The sequence below is a fragment of the Rhinoraja longicauda genome, chromosome 38, assembly GCF_053455715.1.
Source record: "Rhinoraja longicauda isolate Sanriku21f chromosome 38, sRhiLon1.1, whole genome shotgun sequence".
Lineage (NCBI taxonomy): Eukaryota > Metazoa > Chordata > Chondrichthyes > Rajiformes > Arhynchobatidae > Rhinoraja > Rhinoraja longicauda.
In genome coordinates, this window is record NC_135990.1 from 9,778,565 (window position 1) to 9,799,989 (window position 21,425).

The 21,425-nt window shown below is 52.2% G+C and overlaps 1 protein-coding gene across 1 annotated transcript in view; it reads right to left on the minus strand.

Annotated features, from left to right (window-relative positions):
* Positions 1 to 4,736: 4,736 nt before the first annotated feature.
* LOC144610871 (stereocilin-like) overlaps positions 4,737 to 21,425 on the minus strand; it is a 75,895-nt gene continuing 59,206 nt past the window's right edge. Inside the window, exons 21-27 of the mRNA XM_078429840.1 lie at positions 18,959 to 19,128; positions 13,422 to 13,577; positions 10,611 to 10,735; positions 9,475 to 9,623; positions 7,926 to 8,023; positions 6,067 to 6,214; positions 4,737 to 4,869 (exon numbers count right to left, since the gene is read on the minus strand). Coding sequence (XP_078285966.1) covers positions 4,781 to 4,869; positions 6,067 to 6,214; positions 7,926 to 8,023; positions 9,475 to 9,623; positions 10,611 to 10,735; positions 13,422 to 13,577; positions 18,959 to 19,128 — 935 coding nt within the window. The 3' untranslated portion in view covers positions 4,737 to 4,780. The remainder of the gene's footprint in view (positions 4,870 to 6,066; positions 6,215 to 7,925; positions 8,024 to 9,474; positions 9,624 to 10,610; positions 10,736 to 13,421; positions 13,578 to 18,958; positions 19,129 to 21,425) is intronic.

Genomic DNA, 21,425 nt, shown 5'->3' on the forward strand with positions numbered 1-21,425 from the left:
GAGAGAGGAGGAGAGAGAGGGAGAGAGGGAGAGAGGAAGGGGAGAGAGAGAGGAAGTGGAGAGAGAGAGGAAGGAGAGAGAGAGGAAGGAGAGAGAGAGAGAGAGAGAGAGAGAGAGAGAGAGAGAGAGAGAGAGAGAGAGAGAGAGAGAGAGAGAGAGAGAGAGAGAGAGGAGGGAGAGGGAGAGGGAGAGGGAGAGGGAAGGAGATTCTTTCATGGAATGTGTGTGTATGTGCGCGACAGAAACACTGTCATGGAGTGTCTGTCATGTCTGAAGAAGGGTCTCGACCCGAAACGTCACCCATTCCTTCTCTCCTGAGATGCTGCTGACCCGCTGAGTTACTTCAGCATTTTGTGAATAAATACCTTTTCGATTTGTACCAGCATCTGCAGTTATTTTCTTACACTGTCATGGGATGTGAATGTGTGTGCTCACGCGTGTGTTTGTCAGTGAGACTCTTTCATGCAATGCATGGAGGTGTAAGGGTGTGTGTGTGTGTGTGTGTGTGTGTGTGTGTGTGTGTGTGTGTGTGTGTGGGTGTGTGTGTTGGTGTGTGTGTGTGTGTGTTGGTGTGTGTGTGTGTGTGTGTGTGTGTGTGTGTGTGTGTGTGTGTGTGGGTGTGTGTGTTGGTGTGTGTGTGTGTGTGTGTGTGTGTGTGTGTGTGTGTGTGTGTGTGTGTGTGTGTGTGTGTGTGTGTGTGTGTGTGTGTGTGTGTGTGCCTGTCTCTATGTTCTTCCCCCTCTCTCTCTCTCTCTGACTGCTGTGCGTTGCACGCTCCAATGTTCACAGTTGTTTACCAGCCCCCAGCCTCTCCCCAGTGTGTTTCTGAGCTCTGGGATGAGCCCTGCCCTGAGTCCCATCAGAGGAGAGCAGTTTGTTTCCAGTATTTCCTGTGGGAAGTCGGGTGCATGTATCAGTAAACATCCTGGCCCAAGCCTGTTGCCCTGGGTGTAGCCCTCCACCCACCTCCTGCAGCATAAACAGTGCCCTCTAAACCTTTCCTCTCCGCGTGCCTGTCCTTGTGTACAGTGACAGAGCTCTAAGCAAAAGCCCACCAAACTAGGGTTGGAGAAAACCTCTCATCACTCCCATGCCTTGTCTGAAGATGGGCAAAAAATGGTGGAGTAACTCAGCGGGTCAGGGCAGCACATCTGGAGAGATGGAAGAGGTGACGTTTCGGGTCGAGACCCTTCATCAGACTGAGAGTCAGGGGAGGGAGGGGGGGGGGTTGGATGGAGGGAGGGGGGTTGGATGGAGGAGAGGGGGGTTGGATGGAGGGAGGGGGGTTGGATGGAGGGAGGGGGGTTGGATGGAGGGAGGGGGGTTGGATGGAGGGAGGGGGGTTGGATGGAGGGAGGGGGGTTGGATGGAGGGAGGGGGGTTGGATGGAGGGAGGGGGGTTGGATGGAGGGAGGGGGGTTGGATGGAGGGAGGGGGTTGGATGGAGGGAGGGGGGTTGGATGGAGGGAGGGGAAAGATAAACAAGTTGGCCACTTAGTGCAAAGATGCCCGTGCCTGGGGAGAGAACAGCTCCTCCCGAAGAGTTTTGTAAATTTCAATGAGGGGTTATTCAGAGATAAGGGGGGAAGGGGAACTATGGGAGCCATGTTGGAAAATGGCGCTGAGGTAAAAGATCGGCCTCAGTCAGGGGTTATGGGGAGATGGCAGGAGAATGGGGTTTGAGAGGGAAAGATAGATCAGCCGCGAATGAATGGCGGGGTAGACCCGATGGGCAGAATGGTCTAATTCAGCTCCTAGAACTTATGAACTTTGGAATCAAGGATATGGGGAGAAGTTGGGCACAGGTTACTGATTGTGGATGATCAGCCATGATCACGATGAATGGCGGTGCTGGCACGAAGGGCCGAATGGCCTCCTCCTGCACCTATTTTCTATGTTTCTATGATAACGCAGGAACTGAAGGGCCAAATGTCCAGCTGAAACTTTACATTTTTATATTTGGCCCTGGAAGGCCGAGACGTTTGTGTCTCTCCAGATCTTCAGCAAACTCGTTTTTAATCGGTCCGCACGTTGGCAGGCCACCTCCAGCTGCCCGGGCCTCTATTCTCACATCCTCGCCCACTGCTCTGAGGGTCCAGGCGTTCGCCCTGAAACCTCGCCCGCAGTCTCTCCACAGCCGCTGCCCGATCCGATCCACATTCCCACGACCGATACGGTTGTTGCGTCTTTCTGATCAAACCTGCTGTAATGCAGAACACAGGACAATGCAGCCCAGGCACAGGCCCTTCGGCCCACATGGTCCGTGCCAAACGCCATGCCAAGATAAACCTCACATGACTCACATCCCTTCAGTCAGAGAGTGGTGAAGGTGTGGAATTCTCTGCCTCAGAAGGCAGTGGAGGCCAGTTCGTTGGATGCTTTCAAGAGAGAGCTGGATAGAGCTCTTAAGGATAGCGGAGTGAGGGGGTATGGGGAGAAGGCAGGAACGGGGTACTGATTGAGAGTGATCAGCCATGATCGCATTGAATGGCGGTGCTGGCTCGAAGGGCTGAATGGCCTCCTCCTGCACCTATTGTCTATTGTCAGTATATCCATGTGCCCATCTAAAAGCTTCTTCTGTGCCAGTATATCTGTCTCCACCAGCACTTTCTAGGCACACACCACACTGCGTAAAAAATACTTGCCCCCGCACATCTGTACACTAAAACTCTCGTTTGTTTGTTTGTTTGTTCCTGAACTACAGCCAAAACGGTGCACGATAGCGTGACAGTTTTAGGCCCACCTTACTCACCGTCATCCCTCTGGTGCTAATGGAAGGAGTTTCATTTGAAATCGGTGTTATATTTTTAAAGTTATTCACATTTTAACGTTGAAATCTAACTCCCAGGGAGGGAGGGAGATGAGTGGATGGAGGGAGGGAGGGAGGGAGGAGGGAGGATAAGGGGGGGTTAGGGGTATGGAGTGGGGTGGGAGGGGAAGGAGGGAGGGGAGGAGGGAGGGAAGGGAGAGGGTAGGGAAGAGGAGAGGGAGGGGGGGAGAGGAGGAGGGAGGGAGGGGGAGAGGGGAGGGAGGGGGAGGGGAGAGAGGGAGGGGGGAGGAGAGGGTGCTGCACCAATGCTGGAGAGGTTTGGGCCCAACGGGTCCACTTGGTCTAGTCTCCATTAAAATGTGCCCCTTTCGCAGGTGATCGTCACAAGGAGTTTTCTGTTGAATCACATCTGATTTACACTCCTGCAGCAGTGTAGAGATGCCCCCAGGGGGGGGGGGGGGGGAGGGGGGGGGGGAGGGGGGGGGGGAGGGGGGGAGGGAGGAGACTTTTTTTATCTCTTTCCCCGACGGAGATGCGACTTTTTTCCGTATAGTATCTCCGTCCGCGCTGCGGCCTAACATCGTGGAGCTGGCGGACTCTTGCTGGGGGGTCGACTTTGGGATCTCCAACTGCGGGAGCCTGCAGGACTTAGCATTGTGGAGCTGGCGGTCCCTCGTTAGGGACCGACTTCGGGAGCTCCAAGCCGCAGGAGCTTCGACTGCCCCGACTGCGGGAGAAAAGGAGGAAGACGATAAGACTTTATTGCCTTCCATCACAGTGGGGAATGTGGTGGATGTTAATGTTGAATTTTATGTAGTTGTGTGTCTTGTTGCTATTTTTGGTATGACTGCATGGCAAATCAAATTCTTTATATGTTGCAAAACATACTTGGCTAATAAAATTACCAATACGATTATGATCGTGTCTCAATAGACGCGGAAGGGGAGGGAGAACTAAAATAGCCTGTGACACTGGTAGAGTGTTTCCTACACGCACAGGCATCGTCTACACGCACATGCGAGCTCACAACATACACACACAAACACGCACGCACACACACACAAACACGCACACACAAACACACACACGCAAAGACGCACACACACACACACACACACACACAAATACGCACATACAAACACACACACGCAAAGACACACACACACACAAACACACACACAAATACGCACATACAAACACGCACACGCAAAGGCACACACACACACAAACACGCACACACAAACACACACACGCAAAGACGCACACACACACACACAAACACACACACAAATACGCACATACAAACACACACACGCAAAGACACACACACACACAAACACACACACACAAATACGCACACACAAACACGCACACACACACAAACACACACGCACACCCACACACACAAACACGCACACACACAAACACACACACACGCAAAGACACACACACACAAACACACACACACAAACACGCACACACAAACACGCACACACACACAAACACGCACACACACACAAACACGCACACACAAATAAACGCGCACATGCAAACCCGCACTCACAAACACACACACAGAAATACGCACACACAAACACACACGCGAAGACGCACACACACACACACACACAAACAAGCACACATGCACACAAACACAAACACGCACACACAGAAACAAACACGCACACACACGCAAGCAGTCCATGCTAGGGAATGTTTTAGTTGGTGGGCACCCACCCACACACACACGTGCACAAGTTCACCAGCTGCACAAAAGGCCCATGGAATTGCAAATCAAAGCAGCAATCATGTCCGGACAATCAGCACATTCCAACAGCATCCACTGAGAATAAACAGGATAACAATTTGAATGCTGGAGTCGTAATTTTCTACGTCGGATTATTCACAATCAAAAGGAATCCAGTCCAAGTTTTATTCACTATTTGTACAACTAATTTTTAAAAAATCAGAATCCAATCGAGTGCAAGACTATTTCAGCTGATATCCACTCTAACGTGCCCCAAGAAAGCAGGTGACCGAGAGGCTCAGGTTGAGGACAGCAAGGTTGAACGAGGCCGGTACGGGAGAGGCATTCTTGCCTGTAAATTGAAAGAGAAGTTGTACTGAGTAGACATTCAGCAGTTATTCAAAGGTAAACACAAAATGCTGGAGTAACTCAGCGGGTCAGGCAGCATCTCGGGAGAGAAGGAATGCATGACGTTTCGGATCTCGAGATGCTGCCTGACCCGCTGAGTTACTCCAGCCAAGGGGAAAGGGGAAAGAATGAATGGGGACTCTGGTCGGCCATCGTCCGTGTGTGGCTGAGACGTTGTTGGCGGTGGTTGTGGTGGTCCGGGCAGACACCCCTGGTGCCAGGGTTGGCCGAGCTGGCCCATTTTCATAAGATCATTAGTGATAGGAATAGAATTAAGCCATTCGGCCCATCAAGTCTATTCTGCCATCAAGTCTATCTCTCCTTCCTAACCCCATTCTCCTGCCTTCTCCCCATAACCCCTGACACCCATACTAATCAAGAATCAATCAATCAATCAATCAATCAATCAATCAATCAATCAATCAATCAATCAATCAATCAACCGATCAATCGATCGATCGATCGATCAATCAATCGATCAATCATTCAATCAATCTGTCTATCTGTCTATCTGTCTCTCTGTCTCTCTGTCTCTCTGTCTCTCTGTCTCTCTGTCTCTCTGTCTCTCTGTCTCTCTGTCTCTCTGTCTATCTGTCCATCTCTTCCTTAAATATATCCACTGACTTTGCCTCCACAGCCTTCTGTGGCAAAGAATTCCTCAGATTCTCTGCCTCAGAAGGCAGTGGAGGCCAATTCTCTGAATGCATTCAAGAGAGAGCTAGATAGAGCTCTTAAGGATAGCGGAGTCAGGGGGTATGGGGAGAAGGCAGGGACGGGGTACTGATTGAGAATGGTCAGCCATGATCACATTGAATGGCGGTGCTGGCTCGAAGGGCCGAATGGCCTCCTCCTGCACCTATAGTCTATTCACCACCCTCTGACTAAAGAAATTCCTCCTTATCTCCTTCCGAAAAGAAACAGTTGGACAGGTACATGGATCGGACAGGTTTGGAGGGTTATGGACCAAGCGCGGGCAAGTGGGACTAGGGTAGCTGGGACATTGTTGGTCGGTGTGGGCGAGTTGGGCCGAAGGGCCTGTTTCCACACTGTATCACGCTATGACTGTCCTTTAATTCTGGGGCTGTGACCTCTTGTCCTCGACTCTCCCACACTCCATCTCCCGAGGTCTTGGCACACCTACCCCTGGGCTCCTGGTGAAGGGCCCCGTCATACTGAGCGGCCGTAACCGCGGCCCTCTGCTCCGTACTCAGCCTCCTGTACTGCCCGCTGGTCACAGCCGAGGCCTGGGCTCCGGCGAAGTAGGACAGCTGATCGGCGCTGAACACCACCTGCCGGAGAGCGGAGGGGGAGATTAGACATACCACGCCCGCCCCTCGCACACCGGACGCGCGCGGCAGGAGCCCCCTGGAAGCCCCCTGGCTTACCCCGGCAGCAAGGGTGCAGTGCTCACCGGAGCTCACCGGAGCTCACCGGAGCTCACCGGAGATCACCGGAGATCACTGGAGATCACCGGAGCTCACCGGAGATCACCGGAGATCACCGGAGATCACCGGAGCTCACCGGAGATCACCGGAGTTCACCGGAGCTCACTGCAGCACCGCTCCGACACCTCTGTAAAAATAAACAGCGGGGAATTCTAACGAGCGGGGAATTAAACACCAGGGTCCCTCTACGCAGGGAGTTTCCCCCTCTCTATCGGGGACCTGGGGTGGAGGTACTGCACCGAGGAGTCCCCTGCAACCTGTTCCCCTCACGGTTCACAGACTCGCCAGCCGCCTGCCACTTTAGCGGGCTGGAAGAGCCTATGTACCACGTGTACCTGGAGTGTGTGAGTCTGTGTACATTGAGTGCGTGAGCCTGTGTACCACGTGTACATGGAGTGTGTGAGTCTGTGTTCCACGTGTATACAGAGAGTGTGTGTCTGTGTACCACGTGTACATGGAGTGTGTGAGCCTGGGTTCCACGTGTATACGGAGTGTGTGAGTCTGTGTGTACCACGTGTACATGGAGTGTGTGAGTCTGTGTACATGGAGTGTGTGAGTCTGTGTACATGGAGTGTGTGAGCCTGGGTTCCACGTGTATACGGAGTGTGTGTCTGTGTACATGGAGTGTGTGAGCCTGGGTTCCACGTGTATACGGAGTGTGTGAGTCTGTGTGTACCACGTGTACATGGAGTGTGTGAGTCTGTGTACATGGAGTGTGTGAGTCTGTTCCACGTGTACATGGAGTATGTGAGTCTGTGTACCACGTGTATAGAGAGTGTGTGTCTGTGTACCACGTGTACATGGAGTGTGTGAGTCTCTGTGTACCACGTGTACCTGGAGTGTGTGAGTCTGTGTACACGGAGTGTGTGAGTCTCTGTGTACCACGTGTACATGGAGTGTGTGAGTCTGTGTTCCACGTGTATACAGAGAGTGTGTGTCTGTGTACCACGTGTACATGGAGTGTGTGAGCCTGGGTTCCACGTGTATACGGAGTGTGTGAGTCTGTGTGTACCACGTGTACATGGAGTGTGTGAGTCTGTGTACATGGAGTGTGTGAGTCTGTGTTCCACGTGTACATGGAGTATGTGAGTCTGTGTACCACGTGTATAGAGAGTGTGTGTCTGTGTACCACGTGTACATGGAGTGTGTGAGGCTGGGTTCCACGTGTATACGGAGTGTGTGAGTCTGTGTACATGGAGTGTGTGAGTCTCTGTGTACCACGTGTACATGGAGTGTGTGAGTCTCTGTGTACCACGTGTACATGGAGTGTGTGAGTCTCTGTGTACCACGTGTACATGGAGTGTGAATGTGCGGGGATCGTTGGCCAGAGCTCGGTGGGCCGAAGGGCCTGTTTCCGCGCTGTATCTCTAAACTAAACACCGTGGTTACAGTGTCAGTGGGGTCTTGCTGTGCTGAAGGGTCAGGGCGTTTTGCCTAGTCTGACAGCATCGAGACCACATCGGCCGTGGAACATCTGGACGTGACCAAGTCTGCCTCATTTTCTTCAGCTGCGTTACTTCCGCCGAGAAGGTCATTTTACCAGTCGGGAACTCACCGCGAACTTGCTGGGCGGGATGAGGGAGATGGCCGTGGGCGTCAGCCCTTCGATCTGCTCTTCCACCAGCGATGACAATGCCATGTCAGACAAGCCAGCTGCCGGGGGGGTTGGGGGGGGGGGGGGGGGGGGGGAAGAAAGAGTCAGTCAGTTCACCCAGCGAACCGCGAAGCCCAACAAACACGCCCTCAAAGCACGGCCAAGAGCCACCACCACACCAAGCCCTGCACAGCCCAGACCGCTCACTAAGGGTGGCCAACTTCCTCACTCCCAAATACGGGTCATGGTGACGTCACCGCCCCGCGCCCCACGTGACCTCACCCAGCCAGCGGCCACGTGCTCCCGCTCCACCAACGGCGGCCGCCCGGGCCGGGAGGCGGGTTGCTATGCAACCTCCGTTAGGCGGTGCCCGGGCCTCCGGGCCTACACTGTCTGGACCTACAGTGTCCGGGCCTACAGTGTCCGGGCCAACTGTGTCCGGGCCTCCAGGCCTATACTGTCTGGACCTACAGTGTCCGGGCCTAAAGTGTCAGGGCCTACAGTGTCCGGGCCTACTGTGTCCGGGCCTACTGTGTCCGGGCCTACAGTGTCCGGGCCTACAGTGTCCGGGCCTACAGTGTCCGGGCCTACAGTGTCCGGGCCTACAGTGTCCGGGCCTACAGTGTCCGGGCCTACAGTGTCCCGGCCTACAGTGTCCGGGCCTACAGTGTCCGGGCCTACAGTGTCCGGGCCTACAGTGTCCGGGCCTACAGTGTCCGGGCCTACAGTGTCCGGGCCTACAGTGTCCGGGCCTACACTGTCCGGACCTACAGTGTCAGGGCCTACAGTGTCAGGGCCTACTGTGTCCGGGCCTACAGTGTCAGGACCTACAGTGTCCGGGCCTACAGTGTCAGGGCCTACAGTGTCAGGGCCTACAGTGTCAGGGCCTACAGTGTCAGGGCCTACAGTGTCCGGGCCTACTGTGTCCGGGCCTACAGTGTCAGGGCCTACAGTGTCAGGGCCTACAGTGTCAGGGCCTACAGTGTCCGGGCCTACAGTGTCAGGGCCTACGGTGTCTGGGCCTACTGTGTCCGGGCCTACAGTGTCAGGGCCTACAGTGTCAGGGCCTACAGTGTCAGGGCCTACAGTGTCAGGGCCTACAGTGTCTGGGCCTACTGTGTCCGGGCCTACAGTGTCAGGGCCTGCAGTGTCTGGGCCTACAGTGTCCGGGCCTACAGCGGCCCCCGGGCCTACAGTGTCCGGGCCTACAACGCCCCCGGGCCTAATACAGGACAAGGGCGGTCCTATACGGGACAAACTAATTTAGCCCAAAATACGGGATGTCCCGGCTAATACGGGACAGTTGGCAACTCTAGTCATGATGGAACCCGTGTCTCTGGCGCTGGGAGGCAACTGCTCTACCTGCTGCTCAGGATAAATCTCTCCCTGCATTATCCCATCACGTAAACACCAGCTTTGAGCATTCCCTACAGATTTTTGAGCGGAGTGAGATCGAGATGCCACACACTGGCCAGTGGCCCCACAATCCCTCTCCCGTTGGCCCTTGTACCTGCAACAGAGCCAATTTCAGTGAAGATCTCAGCCCCCCACTTGTTGACGGGCCCAAAGGCCTGTGGGTGGATGGCCAGCTTGGCCAGGGCTTCGAGCTGGCTTTCAGAACATCGCAGCTCCAAGTTGCCAATGAACAGCACGGCTTTACTGGAGGGAGAGAAAGAGATAGAGAGAGAGAGAGAGAGAGAGAGGAGATGTGTTAGACAACCCAGTGGGAAGACTCAGGTACAGCTAGGGGTGCCAACTATCTTATTCCCAAATACGGGACAAGGTGACGTCACCACACCGAGCCCCACGTGACCTCACCCGGCCACGTGCTCCCGTTCCACCAATGGCGGCCCGGGCCGGGAGGTGGGTTGCTATGCAACCTCCGTTAGGCGGTGCCCGGGCCTCCGGACCTACACTGTCTGGACATATACTGTCTGGGCCTACACGGTTTGGGCCTACACTGTCCAGACCCACACTGTCCGGACATATACGGTCCAGGCCTACACTGTCCGGGCCTGCACTGTCCGGACCTACACTGTCCGGGCCTACACGGTTTGGGCCTACACTGTCTGGACCTACACTGTCCGGGCCTACACTGTCCGGACCTACACTGTCCGGGCCTACACTGTCCGGGCCTACACTGTCCGGGCCTACACTGTCCGGGCCTGCACTGTCCGGGCCTGCACTGTCCGGACCTACACTGTCCGGGCCTACACTGTCCGGACCTACACTGTCCGGGCCTACACTGTCCGGGCCTGCACTGTCCGGGCCTGCACTGTCCGGACCTACACTGTCTGGACCTACACTGTCCGGGCCGACAGCGTCCAGGCCTACAGTGTCCAGGCCTACATCGCCCCCCCGGGCCTAGTATGGGACAAGGGTGGTCCGATATGGGACAAACAAATGTAGCCCAAAATACGGGATGTCCCGGCTAAAATGGGACAGCTCACTCTTACTCAAAGGCTTTGCTGATAACTGGTTCAAACTTGGTCCAAATTTGGTGACCGGGGCTTGAAAGGTAAAACAGCTTCACTCTCACATAGTTTGTTTTGCCAACAGCTTTGCCCAAGACTACAAGGAATTGCAGAGAGTTGTAGCGCAGAGGGGGTGAGGGGGGGGGGGGGTCAGAAAGATATCTTTTGCTACCTGAATTCCTCTGGATAGATCCTTCCCATCTCCAAGACAGACATTCCACAGATGAGGTGCCCCAGGGCTACCAGCGTTGTGACATCGAGGTGTGTTCCTTGCCATCTGCCAAACACTGCTTTCCTCTGCAAGGCACGTTAAGAAGCGATTAACAAACAGAGGGCAGGGGTTCTATCAAAATTAAAAGGTTTCACTTTGACGTAGATCCTCCATTGTCAGAGCGAGGCCCAGCGCAAATTGGATGAACAACACCTCATTTTTCCCTTGGGCAGCTTGCACCCCAGCAGTATAAACATTGACTTCTCTAACTTCAAATAACCCTTGCTTTCCCCCCCTCTCCATCCCTCCCCCCCTCTCCATCCCTCCCCCCCTCTCCATCCCTCCCCCCCCTCTCCATCCCTCCCCCCCTCTCCATCCCTCCCCCCCTCTCCATCCCTCCCCCCCCTCTCCATCCCTCCCCCCCTCTCCATCCCTCCCCCCCTCTCCATCCCTCCCCCCCTCTCCATCCCTCCCCCCCTTCCCAGTTCTTCGACCAGTAAATGTCTTTGTTTACATTTTATCTCTGTTTGCTCTATTTATCTCTCCCAGCTAACAATGACCTATTCTACATTTTCCTTGATCCCCGCCCCCTTTGTCTCATTTTCACACCTTACACCTCCTTATCTCTGTATTTCTGTCTCTCTTGACTCAGTCTGAAGAAGGGTCTCGACCCAAAACGTCACCCATTCCTTCGCTCCAGAGATGCTGTCTGACCCGTTGAGTTACTCCAGCATTTTATGTCTACATTTTGTCTTTGTTTGCCTCGTTGTCATCTTCTAGTTCACCATGATCTACTCTACATTTTCCTTCAACCGCATCCCCTTTGATGTCTGGTTTTCACCCCTTACGCTTCCTTATCTCTGTGACTCCCTCTCCCCTGACCCTCAGTCTGAAGAAGGGTCTCGACCCGAAACGTCACCCATTCCTTCTCTCCAGAGATGCTGCCTGAGCCGCTGAGTTACTCAAGCATTTTGTGTCTATCTTCAAATTGTGACCACTCTTTCTGTCTGATACAATAAACGCTTTCAATAGACAATAGGTGCAGGAGGAGGCCATTCGGCCCTTCGAGCCAGCACCGCCATTCAATGTGATCATGGCTGATCATTCTTAATCAGTACCCCGTTCCTGCCTTCTCCCCGTACCCCCTGACTCCGCTATTCTTAAGAGCTCTATCCAGCTCTCTCTTGAATGCATTCATAGAATTGGCCTCCACTGCCTTCTGAGGCAGAGAATTTCACAGATTCACAACTCTCTGACTGAAAAAGTTTTTCCTCATCTCAGTTCTAAATGGCCTACCCCTTATTCTTAAACTGTGGCCCCTTGTTCTGGAATCCCCCAACATTGGGAACATGTTTCCTGCCTCTAACGTGTTCAACCCCTTAATAATCTTATACGTTTCGATAAGATCTCCTCTCATCCTTTCCTATACGTCTGACCCAAAACATCACCTGCCCATTTTCTCCAGAGATGCTGCCTGACCCACTGACTGACTCCAGCATTTTGTGTCTATTTTGGTATAAACCAGCATCTGCAGTTCCTTTTCATTACATATTCCCTTTCGCTCCCATTTCTTCATGGCCTGGTTCGGTATCTCAAACGCATGGGAACGAAGGAGATCACAGAGACTGGTAAACAGCCCTGAACTACTATCTACCTCACTGGAGATGCTCGGACTATCCTTGATCGGACTTATTGGCTGGTACGTCAGAGGCTGGGGGAGCCCTGATAGAACAGTCCGGCAGGGCCTGAAATAGGCCGCGGACCTTTCACCGCCCGGCGGGGGCTTCAATGTCGGGAGCCCCGACCGCCCCGACGTGGCAACTCCAACAGCCTGACCGCGGGAGAAGACGGCAGGGGAAGAGAAAAGACATTCTGGCCTTCCATCACAGTGAGGAGGTGACTGGAGGAGACTCACTGTGATGGATATTTCTTGTGTTCATGGTGTTGGTTGTGATTGTATGTGTTATTGCATTTTTATTGATTATTCTTATTGGTCTTATTGTTGAACTGCGGGTAATTTTTCATTTCACTGCACATTTATGAGTATGTGACAAATAAATGATATTGAAGTATATAAAATTCCGAGAGGCATAGATAGGGTAGACAGTCCGAACCTTTTTCCCAGAATAGCTTATTAAAGACTGCAGGGCATTGCTTTGATGTAGGAGGGGCAAAGTTTAACAGCGATGTGTAGGACATCTTTTTAACTACCGGAACGTGTTGCCATGGGTGGTGGAAGCAGACATAATAGTGGCATTTAAGAAGCTTTTCGATAGGGACAAGGAATGTTTATGTGCAGGCAGACATTCATTTAATTCGGCATCATGTTCGTCATGGACACTGGGCCAAAGGGCTTGTTCCTCTGCTGTGCTGTTTTACGTTCTAGTAATAAATGGCGCAGCGGTAGAGTTGCTGTCTCGCGGCGCCAGAGGTCTGGGTTCAATTCTGACCTCGGTTGCCGTCTGCGTAGAGTTTGCACGTTTTCCTTGTGACCGCGTGGAGGTTTTCTCCGGGCGCTCCGGTTTCCTCGCACTCCAAAGACGAGCAGGTTTGTGGGTTAATTGGCTTCTGTGATTTGCCCCTGGTGTGTAGGGGGGGGTGAGATAAGAAATTGGGGTGACGTGGAACTAATGTGGACTCGGTGACCAAAGGACCTGTTTCCATGTTGTATCTTTCAAGCAACGATTGCAGAAGTGTGTGTGTGGGGGGTGGGGAGGGGAGGGGGGGGAGTAAAACCAGGAATACTCGGACGAGGAGAAACCCATACAGTACCTGTTTGGCGCTCCACTCGTCGATTTGCCCCAGGAAGGACAGCAGGGACAGGTCGGACTGATCCAGGGACTGGAGATCTCTGTCAGTGAGCTGGGAGGCTGCTCTGCCCAACTGCAGGAGCTGCCAGCGCTTCATGGAGCTGATGGGGCCGTACAGCTGGCAACAGACGGACACAAGTCAGCCAGACAGACTACCTCCCCTTGTCCAAGAGTTCTCCCCACCCAGCAAGTCCCTCACTCACATCTCAATCTCGCATCGTTCCTTCATCGTCCTCGACCCACGGATCGCCCAATTCTCAAACAATTTCGCTCAACACCTCCGCTCAGTCCGCCTTAACCAACCTGATCTCCCGGTGGCTGAGCATTTCAACTCCCCCTCCCACTCCCAGTCTGACCTTTCTGTCATGGGCCTCCTCCAGCGCCATAGTGAGGCCCACCGGAAATTGGAGGAACAGCACCTCATATTTCGCTTGGGCAGCTTGCAGCCCAGTGGTATGAACATTGACTTCTCCAACTTTAGATAGTTCCTCTGTCCCTCTCTTCCCTCCCCAGTTCGCCCTCTATCTTCCTGTTTCTACCTATATCCTTCCTTTCTCAGTTTGAGACCCTTAGACATCTGAGACGTCCAGATTTCCCCCATGTTATTGAGGGCTTTCCATGCGAGAGCTTTCCTTGATGTCATTCTCCGAGCTCTACATCCTCGCTCCCAGGTACTTGAAGTCCTCTACTTTCTTGAGAGATGCACCACCACTGGTCCTAAGAGGCTCATGGTCACCACCATTGAATGCCATGTACTCCATCTTCTTGGCATTGAGGTGGAAGCCCACTTTCTCACACTTAGAATTTATTAAAGAGCTTCTGAAAGTCCAAATATACCTTATCAATTGATTCACTCTTAACTATTCTGCCTGTTTCAACCTTTAAAGTCTTCAACTGATTCATCAAACCATAACTCTGCACAATTATACACGGCACGGTGGCGCAGCGGTAGAGTTGCTGCCTTACAGCGAATGCAGCGCCGGAGACTCGGGTTCGATCCTGACGACGGGCGCCGTCTGTACGGAGTTTGTACGTTCTCCCCGTGACCTGCGTGGGTTTTCTCCGAGATCTTCGGTTTCCTCCCACACTCCAAAGACGTACAGGTTTGTAGGTTAACTGACTGGGTAAATGTAAAAATTGTCCGTAGTGGGTGTAGGATAGTGTTAGTGTGCGGGGATCGCTGGGTGGCCCGGACCCGGTGGGCCGAAGGGCCTGTTTCCGCGCTGTATCTCTAAATCTAAAAGAAAATCTAAATTATATTCTTATGTTCCAAGTGCACTGTGACAACGTTCTAAATGATGGATTCCCGGCCTTGTGCGCCAGGCTAACTGGTCCATCGTTTCCTGCTTTCTGTCTCACTCCTTTTGTAAATGGCGAAGTCGTATTTGTTACTTTGCAACAAGTGGGAACTGCAACCACGGATAACTAGTGGATAACTAGTGGATAACTAGTGGATAACTAGTGGATAACTAGTGGATAACTAGTGGATAACTAGTGGATAACTAGTGGATAACTAGTGGATAACTAGTGGACAACTAGTGGACAACTAGTGGATAACTAGTGGATAACTAGTGGATAACTAGTGGATAACTAGTGGATAACTAGTAGATAACTAGTGGATAACTAGTTCATCCACAATTCTCAGCACAGCCTTCTAATCTCTTCAACTCCTACGGATTTATTGCCTCTCATGTTCCAATAATTTCCCCATTCATTTTTTTTTACCAATTCTAATTTCCTTGAAGTCATTTTTCTTTAGACCTGTGGGCGGCACAGCAGTAGAGTTTCTGCCTTACAGCGCCGGAGACCCAGGTTTGATCCCGACTACGGGTGCTGACTGTACAGAGTTTGTACGTTCTCCCCGTGACCTGCGTGGGTTTTGTCCGGGACTCTGGTTTCCACTCACACTCCTAAAGACTTACAGTTTTGTAGGTTAATTGGTCTCAGTAAAATTGTCCCTAGTGCGTAGCACTAGTATGTAGGGACCACTGGTCGGCATGGACCTGGTGGACCGATGGGCCAGTTTCCACGCAGTATCACTAAATTAAACTGGACTAAACTCGTTCTATCTCATTACACAACACTGAGTCTAAAGTAGTCCATTGCCTCATTGCTTCCCTACAGAAATTCATCTCTCCTGCATTCTGAGGATGAGTCCACAACACCTTTGGGCGGCACGGTGGCGCAGCGGTAGAGTTGCTGCCTTACAGCGAATGCAGCGCCGGAGACCCGGGTTCCATCCCGACTACGGGTGCCATCTGTACGGAGTTTGTACGTTCTCCCCGTGACCTGCGTGGGTTTTCTCCGAGATCTTCGGTTTCCTCCCACACTCCAAAGACGTACAGGTTTGTAGGTTAATTGGCTTGGTAAATGTATAAATTGTCCCGGGTGGGTGTAGGATAGTGTTAGTGTGTGGGGCGCGGACCCGGTGGGCCGAAGGGCCTGTTTCCGCGCTGTATCTCTAAACTAAACTTTGCTGCTAATTTGGGTTCCCAGACTGTACAGGGTAAAGTTCCCAGAGACGACGTATTTTGCTTGTTGCATGTATCCAGTTTCTACCACACTTTGCATCACCGCTAATGTGGGGGTTCAAGATACAACTCCAACCAATGTTTGCTGCTCCCTGCTGTTCGTGTCATAGGAGCAGAATTAGGCCATTCGGCCCATCGAGTCCACTCCGCCATTCAATCATGGCTGATCTATCTTTCCCTCTCAACCCCGTTCTCTTAGTTCTCCCAACAACCTTTGACACCCGTACTAAACAAGAGCCTGTAAATCTCTCCTTTAAAAATACCCAATGACTTAGCCACCACAGCCGTCTGTGGCAATGAATTCCACAGATTCGCCACCTTCTGGCTAAATCAATTATTTCTTATCACCTTTCGAAAGGTACGTACTTTTATTCTGAGGATGTGCTTTCCGGTCCTAGACTCTCACACAAGTGGAAACATCACCTCCACATCCAGGCCTTTCACTATTCGTTAAGTTTCAATGAGATCCCCCCTCATCCTTTTAAACTCCACTCAATGGAATGTTGGCCTTCATAACAAGAGGAGTTGAGTATAGGAGCAAAGAGGTCCTTCTGCAGTTGTAAAGGGCCCTAGTGAGACCGCACCTGGAGTACTGTGTGCAGTTTTGGTCTCCAAATTTGAGGAAGGATATTCTTGCTATTGAGGGCGTGTAGCGTAGGTTTACTAGGTTAATTCCCGGATTGGCGGGACTGTCATATGTTGAAAGACTGGAGCGACTAGGCTTGTATACACTGGAATTTTGAAGGATGAGAGGGGATCTTATCGAAACGTATAAGATTATTAAGGGGTTGGACACGTTAGAGGCAGGAAACATGTTCCCAATGTTGGGGGAGTCCAGAACAAGGGGCCACAGTTTAAGAATAAGGGGTAGGCCATTTAGAACGGAGATGAGGAAAAACTTTTTCAGTCAGAGAGTGGTGACGGTGTGGAATTCACTGCGTCAGAAGGCAGTGGAGGCCAAGTCTCTGAATGCATTCAAGAGAGAGCTGGATAGAGCTCTTAAGGATAGCGGAGTCAGGGGGTATGGGGAGAAGGCAGGAACGGGGTACTGATTGAGAATGATCAGCCATGATCACATTGAATGGCGGTGCTGGCTCGAAGGGCCGAATGGCCTCCTCCTGCACCTATTGTCTATTGTCTATTGTCTAGCGGGTACAGGCCCAGTGTCATCAAATGCTCATCATAACCTAATCATCCCAGGGATTATTCTCCTCTGGACCCTCTCCTGTTGTAAAAGAAAATTCCCTGGTGCGTAGGATAGTGTTAGTGTACGGGCCGGTCATTGATTGGTGGGCGTGGACTCGGTGCGCTGTTGGGCCTGTTCCTGCGCTTTATCTCGACAGTCTAAAGTAGCCCAGTCCCTGCATTAAGATGTCCCCTTTAAGAAGAAGAGAACTATTCCTGTGGCAGCTCGTGTCTGCACACATCATGAAATACTGATGATCACTGCAGACAGTTTATCTCCAGCGATCGGCGGCTAATTGCAGCAAATTGCTTCCTGTCATTCGGAGAGGTTGGCGTTTGTGCTGGTTTGCAGGAAGTGGGGACAGAATTCACGGGGGTAGAAGCTCACGGACTCAGACGGAAGTGGGAAGGAACTGGAGTAGATGGAGGAGGGAGGATGGAGTCAGGGCGGGAAGGACCAAGTGGAGTGAGAATGGGCTGAAGCAATGGGTCTGGCCCAAGAGCTGTGTGTGGACATTGGACAGGAGGGCAGGGCACCATGGGGGTTGGAGGACCACACGGTTGGGAGCTGTGGAAGGACATAGACAATAGACAATAGACAATAGGTGCAGGAGGAGGCCATTCGGCCCTTCGAGCCAGCACCGCCATTCAATGTGATCATGGCTGGTCATTCTCAATCAGTACCCCATTCCTGCCTTCTCCCCCATACCCCCCGACTCCGCTATCCTTACGAGCTCTATCCAGCTCTCTCTCTCTTTCCCGATGAAATTATGTCTGTAACTGTCCGAGGGATATAGGAGGTGGTGTTTCAGGAGGTACAGAATCGAAACAGACCCAAAATGCTGGAGTAACTCAGCGGGACAGGCAGCATCTCTGGAGAGAAGGAATGGGTGACGTTTCGGGTCGAGACCCTTCTTCAGACTGAATCCGTCTGTCTCGAGAGGTATTTATTTCACAAAATGCTGGAGTAACTCAGCAGGTCAGGCAACATCTCAGGAGAGAAGGAATGGGTGACGTTTCGGGTAGAGACCCTTCTTCAGACTGACCCGACCCGAAACGACCCGAAATGTCACCCATTCCTTCTCTCCTGAGATGCTGCCTGACCTGCTGAGTTACTCCAGCATTTCGTGTCTACCTTCGATTTAAACCAGCATCTGCAGTTCCTTCCTGTACATAGAAATAGACCCTTCAGGTCAGTTTGACCATGTTGGCCAAGTTGGCATTCTGGAGTAGCCCCAGTTACTTGCAGTTGGACCATAGACCTCTAAACCCTCCCAATCCATATGTCTGTTCAAAGACATGGTGTCCAGAACAAGGGGCCACAGTTTAAGAATAAGGGGTAGGCCATTTAGAACGGAGATGAGGAAAAACCTTTTCAGTCAGAGAGTTGTGAATCTGTGGAATTCTCTGCCTCAGAAGGCAGTGGAGGGCAATTATCTGAATGCATTCAAGAGAGAGCTGGATAGAGCTCTTAAGGATAGCGGAGTCAGGGGGTATGGGGAGAAGGCAGGAACGGGGTACTGATTGAGAATGATCAGCCATGATCACATTGAATGGCAGTGCTGGCTCGAAGGGCCGAATGGCCTCCTCCTGCACCTGTTGTCTATTGTCTATGACCTAGGCACCCCTACCCAATGCCTCAGCCCCACCCCCCACACTCTCCCTCTGTCGTGACTCACCCGACCCTTCCTCTCCCCCCCCCCCCCCCGCCCCTCCCTCCCTTGGGCCTGTGGTCAGCACCCTAGAGCCTTGCCCCAGGGTGCTGGTTGAGGCACTGACCCACCTGCTTGGCCTTGGACACCAGGATCTTCAGCTGCTCCACGGACAGGTCCTGGTCACTACCCAGGGTTTCCAGACAGTCGGCAAGCTGGTCGTTTGCCATCCCGGCGAGCTGGCTGCTGCTCCAAGCGGCTGGGAAGGTCGCCTTGATGTCAATGCAGTCGGGGCTACCGTCTAGACGGGGGAAAAGCAAACATTAGGTTCCCCTTTAGACTTTAGAGACGCAGTGTGGAAACAGGCCCTTCGGCCCCCCAACCAGTCCGCGCCAACCTGTCCCTAAACACCACCAAGACCAAGGAGCTGATCATCAACTTCCGTAGGTCACACAACGGGGAATACGCCCCGATCTTTATCAACGGGGACAGTGTGGAGAGAGTGTCCAGCTTCAAGTTTCTGGGCACTCACATTTTGGAGGATCTCACATGGTTAAATAACACAGCCGCGCTGGTCAAGAAGGCACAGCAACGACTGTTCTACCTGAGAACACTGAAGAAGTCTGGTCTACCCCAACAGCTGCTGACGACCTTCTACCGCTGCACCATAGAGAGCATCCTAACGCATGGCATCCCTGTGTGGTACCTCAGCTGCACGGAGGCAGAGAGGAGAGCTCTACAGCGGGTAGTCCATAGAGCTCAGAGGACCAGGGGAACACAGCTACCAGCCTTGGAGGGCATCTACAACACACGATGCCTCAGAAAAGCCACCAGCATCCACAAAGACTCTTCACACCCCTGCAACAGTCTGTTCGAACTTCTACCATCGGGCAGACGATACAAGGCCTTCTGCGCCTGCACCTCCAGACCCAGGAACAGCTTCATCCCCAGGGCCATAGCTGCTATGAACCGGTCCTGCTGAGCCGGATGGTCACATCGCACAGCGAACCGGCACAGATCTACTTGCACTTTATTCCGTTTTAAAACTGTTTCTAATTTGTTCTAACTGTTTTAAATTAATACTGACAAGCTAATTGATTTATTGCATCGTATGGGAGGCGCATTCCCAATCTTGTTGTGCCCCTGTACAATGACAATAAGGATATATTGTATTGTATTGTATCACCAACACTATCCTGCACACACACCAGGGACAATTTACAATCTTTGCCGAACCCAATTAACCGACAAACCTGTGCGTCTATGGAGTGTGGGAGGAAACCTGAGCACCCAGAGAAAAGCCACACGATCACGGGGAGAACGGACAAACTCCGTACAGACAGCAGGATTGAACCCGGGTCTCTGGCGTTACAAGGCAGCAACTCTATCGCTGCTCCACCGTACAGTCCTAGCACTGAGGAGACATTCGGCAGTTTTGATATCTTTCCGCGCCTAAACGTACATCAGCCACTGTATCAGCAACACCATATCTGGAATGAGCTGCCTGAAGATGATATGGAAGCCACTACAATTATGACTTATAAAGGACATTTGAGCAGATGTAGGGATAGGAAGGGTTTAGAGGGCTGTGGGCCAAATGCAAGACAATAGACAATAGACAATAGGTGCAGGAGGAGGCCATTCAGCCCTTCGAGCCAGCACCGCCATTCAATGTGATCATGGCTGATCATTCTCAATCAGTACCCCGTTCCTGCCTTCTCCCCATACCCCCTGACTCAGCTATCCTTAAGAGCTCTATCTAGCTCTCTCTTGAATGCATTCAGAGAATTGGCCTCCACGGCCTTCTGAGGCAGAGAATTCCACAGATTTACAACTCTCTGACTGAAAAAGTTTTTCTTCATCTCCATTCTAAATGGTCTCCCCTTATTCTTAAACTGTGGCCACTGGTTCTGGACTCCCCCAACATTGGGAACATGTTTCCTGCCTCTAACGTGTCCAACCCCTTAATAATCTTATATGTTTCGATAAGATCCCCTCTCATCCTTCTAAATTCCAGTGTATACAATCCTAGCCGCTCCAGTCTTTCAACATATGACAGTCCCACCATTCCGGGAATTAACCTCGTGAACCTACGCTGCACGCCCTCAATAGCAAGAATATCCTTCCTCAAATTTGGAGACCAAAACTGCACACAGTACTCCAGGTGCGGTCTCACTAGGGCCCTGTACAACTGCAGAAGGACCTCTTTGCTCCTATACTCAACTCCTCTTGTTATGATTTGTGCGGCATGGTGGCGCAGCGGTAGAGTTGCTGCCTTACAGCAAATGCAGCGCCGGAGACCCGGGTTCGATCCCGACTACGGGTGCTGTCTGTACGGAGTTTGTACGTTCTCCCCGTGACCTGCGTGGGTTTCCTCCCACACTTCAGAGAAATACAGGTTTGTAGGTTAATTGGCTTGATAAATGTAAAAAATGTCCCTAGTGTGTTGTAGGATGGTGTTAACATGCGGGGATCGCTGGTCGGCGCGGACCTGGTGGGCCGAAGGGCCTGTTTCCGTGCTGTATCTCTAAACTAAACTAAAGATACCCATGAGGAGGTCGTGGTGAGATACTTATCTGAACCACTGCATTGCTCCTG